Source organism: Calonectris borealis, chromosome 4 (genome assembly GCF_964195595.1).
Source record: "Calonectris borealis chromosome 4, bCalBor7.hap1.2, whole genome shotgun sequence".
Classification (NCBI taxonomy): Eukaryota; Metazoa; Chordata; class Aves; order Procellariiformes; family Procellariidae; genus Calonectris; species Calonectris borealis.
In genome coordinates, this window is record NC_134315.1 from 65,068,548 (window position 1) to 65,080,043 (window position 11,496).

Below are 11,496 nucleotides of genomic sequence, written 5' to 3' on the forward strand. Positions count from 1 at the left end.
ATGCCAGCTCTCATGGGGAGCCGTGCATTCTTGTGAAGACCAAACGTGTGAAATCTCAGGCCAGAAGCGGGTTCATCTAAAATTAGATCTACACATTGTCTGAGCTACTCTAAATTGAACCAAGAGAGAAAGAGATAAGAGGAAGCACATCAAAGGCAAAGGGGAAGCAGAGTTTTAGAGCTGCAGAGAAGATGAGTTCAGACAAGGCCCTTCTCCTGCCGCTCTGTACCACGGTGGAGGAGCTCCAGGAGAAGCCATCTGTCGCATCCTCTTGGCCCTGCCATCACCAGCTCATGAAATCCAGGCTGTCTCTGCCTGGATGCTCATGCCTGCATATGCATTTTCAGGAACATTCCCCAGAGCCAGCCCTTTTGGCTGAGTATACAAAAGACTTTGTTCCAGTTGGAATAGCAGAAACGTTCACATTGACAAGTGCAGCCAATGTGACATAAATAAAGCCAATGGAGCAATGGAAATCGTGGCTGACAGCAAGTATTCCAGCGAATGCTAAAATTCCCCTAGAAAGCAAATACAGATTCCCAGCAACTGAAGATTGCCTTAAGATGCTGAACAGTTTATATATATTTTTAGATCAAAAGAGAAGGCTGGAAGATGCTCTGGTTTCTCTGAAATTTTTGATGCTTATGTGGAGCCTCTCTCAGCTCAGCTGAATCCTGCATCATCACAAAACCATGGGCAGATTTCACTTCTCCCCCAGTGACCTCACTGCTGTCCTCAATTCGCACGCTGGCTAGGGCTCTAGTGGTTTTTAAGTGCTCTACAAATGCCAAGAAAGAATTAATGCCAATTTTGTCTCTTTTTTCAAGGACGGAGCAAAGAAATAGTGCAGTTAAGCCATTAGCATGGCACTCCAGAGTCCTGCATTCAGCAGGCAGCTCTGCCTCAAGGAAGGATTAATTATTTAGCACCCCTGCTCATCACCGGCCAAAGCTTGCCCTGTACGCAGCTGGGTACATGGCGGGGGATTGGCTTCATCCCGCTGCTCACGCTGTGCACGCTGGCCAGACCACCCAAAGCAGAGAGCCAGGGAACAGCAGCTTCTCGACTACTAGAAACAAAGACGTGGCGTGCTACGTACTTGTGATTTAGGCAAACTGAAATCTTCCGTCTTTTATGATCTCTAGGCATAGGGCACAGGAAAGGAGCAGGGTTTAACAGGGAGTGATCCCTTTCTGAACTGCTGGGCCTCCAGGCACAATTCCCTGGGGACGCAGCAGCACCTTTGTCCCAGCTCACCGCTGAACAGGATCCATTGCACAGGACAGACCCTGCTCTGACCCAGTGCCCTCCCAGGCCAGCCAACGGCTGCTGAAGCAGAGCTGTGATAGTTTTGACTTCTCAGGACTTCAGACTCCGGATGATGTTGCCATCCCTCTGCATCACTGCATCTTGCCCAGATGCTTTGTGCCTGCTTCACCTGTATGCTGTCAGCTCCTACACCTTTTCCTCCCCTTTCCAAAACCAAACAGAGCTCAGAGAAAAACCTGTTGCAAAAAATGGCCTCTCCCAGTTTTCTCTCCTTCTGGCAATTTGAGCCTCAGAGTTGGGCTGCAAGTGCTACACCTCATTAAAATTAGAAGACACAAGCCTTTTGCATCCAGCCGAACACGAGGCAGGCAAGTCAGTTACCCAGACTCGTCAGGTTAGAGGATGGTGCCAAGGGAGAGGAGGACACCTTTGTCTCCAGCATGCAGGCTGATGCTGTCAGCTCTCCGGGGGGCACTTACCGGATGATAGCTCAACATGCTCTCTGAATGACTACTCACTGCACCCCTCCAGCCCAAACAGCCTTAGCCCAGCCCAGCTCTGCTCCTGCAGTGAGCTCTGGCACAGGGAGAAGGCCCACACACCTGGTCTCCGCCTCCACCTACCCAGCAAGATGTTTTTTCCTATTTCCCCCCACACACTTCCCCACCACCACCTGTGTATACACTGCATAAGGAGGCCAGCTTTCATCTGCCTGCTGAATAGCGGCCCCGTAGTTTTCGGCCAACTCAAGCACACAAGTCTATCCCTCTGCATCAAAGCTAGGAGCCAAAGCCAATGGAAAACAAGGAGAGCCTTGCTATGGCTCCTGCGAGGAGGTCTGGCCACACTTGCATGCCGGCCTCACTGCAGCTGAGTCCAACCGACTGCAGCAGGGGAAGGAGCAGCTCAGAATGAAAATGATCGCCTATGACCACCATTACAACTGATTGCTTCAGTTGACTATAAAGGTTCTGTTTTCCACACCTACAGCCAAATGCATACTGGAAAGAAGTTATAACCTCATGGTGCTGGCCAAAAAAATTATTAAAAGGCAAAACCCCTTTTTATAACCTCAATCCCCTATAAAATATGGAGTTTCTGACATTTTCATAAGACGTGCTGTCATTTCCAACCTGTGCTGTTACCCAACGCCTTCTCCAGTGCCCTGGTAGTGGCCCTGCCTGAAGGATCACCTAAAGAGAGCAACAGACATCAAGCGGGAGCCCAGGACTGCTCTCCCTCCACCCCACGTGCTGCCAGGGCTCAGAGAACCTATTTCCAGTCTTTCCCATCAGGACCCGCTTTTGCTGCTCTGCCCAAGCACTTCTCTACATGAGCTGCAGCCCTTCTGCATCCCAGCTCCTCCCCCTCCATTTACGAAGAATATGAAATAAGCCTCAGAAACATCTTGTCTCACCCTGGCCTCCAGCTTCTCTCCAAGCTCTTGGGTGTCCAGGAGGGCACAGCGAGCTTGTATGTCCACCCCAGCCCTGGACTGCAGCAACTGCTGGGTAGAGCAGCGCAAACCCCTTCCAGGTGCCTTCTCCCTTGCTTCTGAAATGCCACCTAAGGGCCTGGGCAGAAGTCACTTCACAGATCCAGCTGCGTGGCCATGATAGAATACATCCTGTGAACTACTCAGATGCAAAGGGCAGGAGCAACCAAACACTGCAACCCCTTCCACTGACACAGCGGGATCCCATGGGCACAGAGGCATTACAGTGAGGCTGGGTTGGGGAGGATATGAAACACTCAAAAATACGAAGTCAGCCAAAGAACAGAGCCAAATAGCCAGGCCAAGAAAGAGTCCAGTCAAGAAGAGCTCCCCCATTTGCCAAGGCCAGGTTATTTTATTCCGAGCCGCTCAGAACATCATCTGAGAAGCCAGTAGCCAAAAATGGGTCAAGATCGATATCCTCATTTCAGTCTCCCTTCAGAAATCCCCATCCTCCTGGTGCTGAGGTCCCTGCATAAGAGGGATGGCATGCAGGATTCCTGACACCAGCATCTGACAGTCCTCCCCTCTCTTTCATATCAGCCTTGCTTTACTTAGCACAGTAATTGTCAATGTTTCAGCTCTCCAGTGGGGCAGCACATTTTATTGTTAGCCTACATGGTAAAAATAAAATGTGATTGCAAGAAATTGCTTGGCTTCAATTATAACATCAGTGTTAATTACAAGTGCAATTGTAATTGCACAGAGGGAAGGCAGAGTGGCAGTGATGAGGATGAATACTAAGTTCTGGTGGGCGAGACGACATTTTCCAGCCCAGCCCTTCCAGGGGAGAGAGCAACGCTTTTGCCTCCTTCACAGCAATTGCAGTAATCCCAGATAAGCAGGTCTGCATGGCTCACACTGCTCTGCCTGGTGGCATCTCCTGGAAAAGAGGCATCTGATCTGCTCCCAGCCCCTTGAGACTTCCTCTGATGCTGACACAACTCTGACCGATGTGTTCCCTCTACTTGGAGCAAAGTCTGTTCCAAGTCATCTATGGAAACTCCTCAGAGCCTATATACTGCCATCCCCACCTCCACATGTAATCAAAGACAAAAAGCTAGAGCAACAAACCTCTGTTGCCTCCCCAGAGCCTGCCCGCACCAGCTCAGGAGCTGATGGGCCAGGGATGGAGGAGGCATCTCATGCTTCCGCGGCCCTTGGCTGGGCTTCTGTGTGTTTGACACAGCCAGGTCTGGGGGTGCCAACAAACCTCCCCTGCTCTTTCCTTCACAGGGCTTCTTCAGAGGGATGCTTCTCCCAAGCCCCCAATGTCAGGGGGCAGCCCGGAAGCCAACAATCCCTGTCAAATTCAGTAGGAGTAGAGACACGGATTTCTATCCTTCCTGGATCCAGCTCTCATCTCTGTCCTCATCGCACAGGTCAAAGGAAAAGAGTATTTGAGGTTCTTTTGGTTTGCCTGGAGCACGGCTCAGAGGAGCCAACAGCCCAGCAGTGCTTCGTGCCAGGTGAACATCCCAGTGTCTAAACACAAACAGCTTCACTACTCACTCACGCATTCATGCTGCCCAACTGCAAGAACTCGTTAGGAGTGCCTTGAACTCCTGAGACCAACAGGACCAAAGGGCCATCACATGCACCCAGGGCTCTGGGCCCACACAGACATTAGATTTTTTTCTCCATTCCTTTATCGTTGTTCATGGTGACCACATGATGTGCAGCACGCAAAACAGAGGGAAACAAAACAGAGCGCCACCAATGCACTGGGGATGAAATCAAGACGGGCAACAAAAATACGTACTTACAGCTGAACATCATGAAGTTCACAGACAAGACTTTAAGGAATCATCTCCAGCAACAGTTAGAACAAGAGAGGAGTGAATGCTGAGGAAGGGAAAACATCTGACAGGCAGGAATGTCCTCTACAGTAGAGCATCTCAGAGCGGGATCTGAAACAGGCCCAGGACCACTCTCATGTCTGTGCATTGCTAGGTGGAGAGCGTGTTCCCCAGCTCTACAGCGGACACAGAGCTCAGACCGTTCCCAGATGCAAAAGGCTAGAGAACAGCACGTTACAGCCACCCCCAGCTCCAGGACACTTACCATTTTTAAGGAGAGAAGTACTGTTTGAGGAAAGACTCTGTTTCGCTACCTGTTTCCTGACCCAAAATCTTGACTACAGAAATCACCTCAGCATAATCACTTTGCAGGACCTGGAGGGTGCTCCTGCCGGAGTGGCAGCAGGAGTGACAGTAAGAGAAGTTTTAATCAAATGTCTCCATTTCATATCTGTGAAACAGAGACAGTATTGCCACACTCCTTCATCCGCAGAGGTCTCAGAGGTACCAAGTGGAACTTCCTTAGAGCTAGGATTTTTTATTCACAGCTGTCTGTGCAGAGTTTCTAACACTGTGCGTAGAAATGGCTAACAACTAAAACCAGTTAATAACCAAAAAGCCAGCAGATGGCACTCAAAATATGCAAGACTTCTGAAATGTGCAAGACCAATAAAACTTGTATCTGCAGTGCACAATGGCAACATGTGCCTCATTACATAGACACACTACCAGAAGGGCTGAGAAAGAGGTGATGATCTTAGTGGTGCCCTCCAGGCACCACAGCAACCTAAGACCACAATTGCTTTAATCTCTCTTATCAAACAGATCCAGGCAGCAGGATTTGGATCCAGACCCGTGCCTAGGAGCAGCTTGTGTTTTGGCGGGGATGCAGCTGGGCAGCACCGTCACTCCGTCTGTGCTCTCAGCCAGCCAGCGCTTGAACGCAGGGGAAAGCTGTGGGTAAGCATGGCACGGGGCCCGCCATGGCTGAACATGATCAATCTGGCATTCTCAAGAGCACTAAACCGTCTCCTAAACACTGCTAAAATAACAGCAACAAGCCTCCCCTCCCATATGAGCACAATTAGAGCAAGGACATCCTCCTCCCCGATCTCAGGCTCTGGCAAGTGTATCAGCATGGGAACCGACATCCGCTTGGCTATCAGGCAGCTCTGCAAAACACATCCAGATGATACAGGGTTTCTGGGTGGCCATGCCTGTGCCAGTTTTTAAAGTTGTTAGTTCTAGTAATGCTCGGCAGCCTGAAAGAAAAGGTTTTAAAGCAAGTAAACAGCTTAAACTTTTGTGGGGTTTTTCTATTTCCTATAATGCATTTGGCTGCTTTATGTGCTTCCTCACAAGCCCCCTGTGAAGGCTAAAGAGCACCTTTTTCCAAACAAAATCTGAGACCCTTACACATCACATGATCCCCCAGAATGGAGTCTTTAAGAAAAAGAAGCTATCATGAGCCCATCAAAAAAAAACCTGTTAGCAGTGGAAACATTGGGCCTTGCAGTGAAACATGCTGGTAATTTCAGTGAAACATGCAGGGATTTCAGAGTTTTTTGCTCTGCTTTGCTAACCCAAACAGATAACCTCGCTGGGACTGCAACAGGATGACGCTGGCTGGAGCAAAGAGGCTCCTGGTTAAGAAGCATGTTACAAACTAAAGGGATAAGCCATGCACAGAGTTTCCTACCAAGTGGCCTGTGGAAGGAGGTGCAGGCCAAAAGAGGCCATCAGCAAACCACAGCCACATCCACAGCCCCAGCTGGCCAAAAGGACCCCTTTGCACAAGTTCATTCCTGGGGAACCATCACGCCTGGCCCAGCCAGCAGACCCATCACACCACTCCCTGGTTTCTGGTCCCACTAACAGTGAGGTGCTCCCATCCTGCTTCAGTTCCTGATACAAGTCTGCAGAGAATGGCGATCTCTCCCCTTCAAACCTCTCTACAGGGGGTGCTAAGCACCAGGAATCCAAAGCCCTGAAAAAGCAGGTGGACAAAGAGAGACCTGAAGGGGAAGGTCCACGTGCCAGCTCCCTGGGGCCTGGGCTGCACCATTCTCTGGGCTTTGCAAGATGGCCGATGAACCCTGCCAAACCTGCCAGCCATGCCTAGCAAGCTGACGGGGGGCAGAGAAGACTTGAACCTCGTTTCCTCAACAGTTCCCACCCCTTTCCAAGGCTGGGAACCTGGAGTGCAGGGATGCCACAAAGCAGCAGCTGTCACCTACGAAACAGCATGGACGTGGACAGCAAAGCACCAAGAGAAAGGAGGGACCACGTATGGCAAGCTGCCTGGCTCTGGATCAGGAGGGAAAGGGGAAGGAAACAGGGTCTTCTCCACACACCTCTGCACCAAACCACAAGTCAGGTTGGAAAAGAGCAAGGCGAGAGGGCTCCCAGTGAGTGCAGTCGGGCTGGCAGAACAGGGGACATTTCAAAGGCACAGTGCCAGCAGGATCTGCCAGGACGGCTACACGGCTGAACCATGGGCACAGCCCAGGGCTCCTCGATGCCTCCCACATATCATCTGCTGCCTCTTGGGTCAAAGCAGTTCCCAGCTCATGGAAAATCTTGACATAAGTAATTTTATTGGTTTTGTTCAGCTTGGACTAAAACCAAATTCCACAGAGGCACGAGGATGGCCCCGAAAGCCTATGTTTTAACCAGTTTATCTGTACATTCCTTTAAAGATAACCCAATTCCTGGTGCCCCCTGGGTGAGGTGGCTACACCACCCAGAACGCTGTTTGGGATCCTTTATGCAACCCCGGCTCCATGTGGGGTGTGGGAAGCTGTATCGCAGGCCTCAAGGTGTTAGTGCTGGAGGCGATGGGAACAGGGGAGGACAGATAATCCTGAGTAAACAACCAGCTGAGCCTTCGCTTGGCAGCGTTTTTCCGTTGTCTATTATGTACAGCTGGACGAATGTCAATAAATTACCAATGGAAATAAGCCCTGCTGAGCAGGCAGTTTGTCTTGAACAGCTGTTTTCTAGGTGGCATAGTGGCGTTTCCGCTCCGCTTAATAAGCAATGGTGAATACCAACTGCCTTCAGGGGTGGGAAGGAGGAAAGCAAACCCTGCATAGAGGGAGGGAAGCACCTGGTCTGCCTTAGACGAGAGCCCACCAAGACATGGATGTCTCACCAGACGAGAAAGTAAAAAGCCAAGCAGGCAGTGGTGAGTCATGGGAAGCTGCCCGCTTCCTGCCAGACACCACGGAGGTCACACCCAGCACCGGCGAGCCACTCTCCGCACACTTGCTCCTATAGCTTACCCACAGGGGAGCGGTGGTGGGGAGCAATGCAAGGGCTTGCATAAGATCACTGGGATGCTTCCCCAGCCCCAGACAAGCTTGGGAAGAAAAAGAAAACCATGGATGGATACAATGAGGGCTGCAGCTCCTCCAGCCGCACCCTTCAGTGCACTACCCAACGTTACACCCTTACCCACCACCCAACTTCGCCGCCATGCCAGCCCTGCTCCGAAGGCTGGCTGGCAGCCACCACCCACAGAAAAGCAGTCTCATAGCTGATCTGCACAGGAAACGCGATGCGGAGAACTGGGGAGGGCAAGGGACACATCTGATCAACACTTCTTCCTTCCAGCACAACTTTACCGTTTGGCTCCTCCCAGTGTGAAGCAAGGTGGGTTTGTTAACTTAAGCAAGAGCAACCCTGCTTTTGTCTACCATGAGAGAGTCTCTCAGCGGGACCTCGGACACAGGTCTCCAGCGTGACAGCAAGCTACTTTTGTCCGACATATTCTGCAGGAGATCCTGTATTTTCACCTTGCCCACCACCTCTGAGGGGGGCAGACCCTGCAGCAGCCAGCTGCTAGAGTGGCACACAGTGTCCAGCTGGCCAGGACAGCTGGAGCCAATGCACCCACTCCCTGCTGCGGAGCCCCTGTAAAAACCACCCAGCAAACTCCCATAAAAACTTAGTGGTCTGCTTTAGGGTGGTTGTTAAAAATAACAATGTTGAGAAATGGGAGGCTCTCACTTTCAGAAAGAAAGGCATTAAGTTGCAAAGTTGTTGAGACCTGGTTATTATTTAGCATCTGTTTAATTTCAACTAGGAAAAAATACCTTGGAGGATGGAGGGTTGAAATTGGCAATTCAATCCTTTGGCTCCAGCCTTAGGGATTTTTGTAATTAAGACACAGTGAAATCAGAGATGATTTCAACTTGTCTTCCTGGAAAGGCAAAAGAGAGAAAAAGAAAGCCCACCTGCCCACACACTACAGGACCTAAAAGGGCTGAAAGCAGACCACTGGCTGTGTGTTCTAGCCACGTAACTCCCACAGGCTCTCCTGGTCTGCCCAACCATCAAGCTATGGCCAAGGTAAACTATGAAATCAGCCTGAACACGACCAGAAATAGGGAGGGGAGAGGAGCAGCGGTCACAGAAGGAAACTAAGCAAAACACAACCACCCCCAAACCTTTTCTGGTCACAAGTGAGCCAGGTAACGGTTTGTGCAAACCAGGCAGCCAGTCAAACTCCAAGTCCCCACCAGGGACCTAGAAACAATTTCCCAGTTAAGAACTTGTCAGAAGATGGTAATTGACAGAAGGGTTCATTTCCCAACTGCAAACAGCAATGATGGCTATTTCTAAGAGTTTAAGGCAGACTGAATATCAAAAGCCGAACCAGTGAAAAACAGATTTAGGAATTCCTCAAACAGAAGAAATAAACCTGATTTCTAAAGCATTTAGCTGGGGCTTTTTGAGAGTCACCTCAACACTACTGATGGCAACACTACTAACAACCCAAATTCCCTGCCTGTGAGTTCCCTGCAGCAGAGATCCTTCTTTCCTCTGTGTAAGAGTCCCGGGCCATTACATTCTCCATTCACTCAAAAACTCCCCAAAGCAGGTCTTTTACCCAATAAATTGCACCACCTGTAAGTAGCATTCAAGTTTTTATTCTCTTGGCCACCCACATTTACATGACACGATACACAATTCTGCCCGGTGAAGGATGATGCTGACATCCATCATCTATTACTCTCACAAACCCTGAGAAACCTTGCACAATACTGCAGTACTTCTATGTAGCTCTTCTCCCAGCATCGTTCTTTTGTGGAGAAAAGAAGACCTCACTGTAGGATGGAAGTAACAATGCTATACTTCATATTCTCTTTCCCAAACCGAATCCTCATCTTTTCACAGCTAGCAAGAAGACAGACACAGCAAGCCACCTCACCTCGGAAAACACAGCTGGGCTTATTTTCTCCTTGCCAGCACCTCACAGCTCTTCCTCGAATTTTAAAATATTCCTTAATGAGAAGATGTATCACCTTCCCCAAGAGACAAAGGAGGGGGTGATTTTCTACTCCCAACCGGGCAGAAAGACGTGGGTGTTCATAAAGTAACAAAAGGAAGCAGCGAAGAGAAGACAAACGCGTTCTCTGTCAGACTTTTAAACCCAAATATCAGCTGCTTAACTCTTTTTTTTTTTTTTTAAGCTAAAAAACCTGATAAATGTAACCGGAGGGAGAGTGCCTCCTGTTTCTACAGCAACCGAGGGCCCAGCGCGGCGCTGGCAATGGCATCCCGGGAGCGGCCCGGGGGGCACGGGAACAAAAGCGGTGGAGGCTGCCGAGCAGCGCGGGGGCGCCCGCCCCCCTCGGCGCTCAGCGGGGCGCCCGGCCCACGCCTGCCCGCGGAGGCGCGCGCGACTCGCCACGCCAAACGCAGTGAAGTGACCGCGCAAATAAACAGGGGATAAATACACAGAAAACAAGCCGCGCCTTGCTCCCCCACCGCCGGGCCCGGAGGGAACCCTCGGAGGAAACCCTCCGCCCCAAGCCGGGCGGGGACCGCACCGGGGTCCTGACCGCCGGGAGGCCGCCCCCTTGTTCCCCGCCCCACCTGTGGCGCAGCGCGGCCCCGCGCCGCCCCCGCACTCACCCCAGAGGAGGGTGAGGAGCTGTGCCCGCGGCACCAGGCTGAGGGCGTAGACGGCGCCCAGGTGCAGCAGCCCCATCAGCACCACGTTGCGCCAGACGATGGCCTGCCCGCAGCCTGCCGTGCCCACCTCGCCGCTCGCCGCCCGCCGGGACCCGGCCATCTCGCCGGCGGAGCGCTAGCGGCGGCAGCGGCCCCCGCGCAGCGCGGCCAGGGAGCGGCTAGGGGCGGCCGAGCCGCGCCGCCGCATCTGTTGCTGTCGCCGCCTCCATGGAGCTTCCGCGCCGCCGGCTGCGCCCCACACCGCGGCGGGGGACGGGCAGGGGGGCGGCCGGCGGCCCTGCATAGCGACAGCCAATGGCGGCCGCGGACCGCCCCGCCCCGCCCCCGACATCGGCACCGGCACCGCCGAGGGGCCGCCCCTCGAGGCGCCCCAACGGGCGCCAGGTCGCTCGCGGCGATGTCCCCAACGGCCGCCCGCGCGCGCGTCGGAGTGTCCCTAACAGGCCCCCGCGGGCTCGGTCCCGACCCGCCGAAGGGATGCTGGTGGGCGTCAGCCGGGACTCCGCACTTGATGGCCGAGAGGTACAGGCCTCCGTCAGCCCTGCCAGCGCCTTTTTAGGCGGCTGCCCTTGAAGAACGGCAGGCACCTCTCCTGCCGGCTGCCTGAGGGGCAAACGCTCCCCGACAGAGACGGACTTCAAAGACGTTTAATTTTGGAAGCCCGTGAAACCGGAGTAAAAGGTGCCACTGGTGCTAGGGAGGAGCAGATATTCAAGAGCTTGTTAATAAAGTTTATCTGACTGGGAGTAACAAGGTGAGCATTGAAAACAAAAAAAAAAAAGGAGACAGCAAGCTTTTTATCAGCAGTACATACCCGAATGAAGAGCATGCCACGCTTTTTGTTTACTCCATCCCATCATGGATGGAGTATTGTTCTAGTGTTCAGCTCTGGTTTCCTGGGGATGCTGTTCCCCCCATCCTGCCACAGCCTCCCAGTGCAAGCCGCTGCGG

General features: G+C 52.2%; 1 protein-coding gene across 2 annotated transcripts in view; it reads right to left on the minus strand.

Annotated features, from left to right (window-relative positions):
- The window catches only part of SCD5 (stearoyl-CoA desaturase 5), a 38,303-nt gene extending 26,807 nt beyond the window's left edge, over positions 1-11,496 (minus strand). Inside the window, exon 1 of one of the 2 annotated variants that reach the window (XM_075149881.1) lies at positions 11,360-11,496. In XM_075149881.1, coding sequence (XP_075005982.1) covers positions 11,360-11,405 — 46 coding nt within the window. In that variant the 5' untranslated portion in view covers positions 11,406-11,496. Of the gene's footprint in view, positions 1-10,485; positions 10,791-11,359 lie in introns of those variants that run through there. The other variant, XM_075149880.1, reaches the window with a different exon arrangement.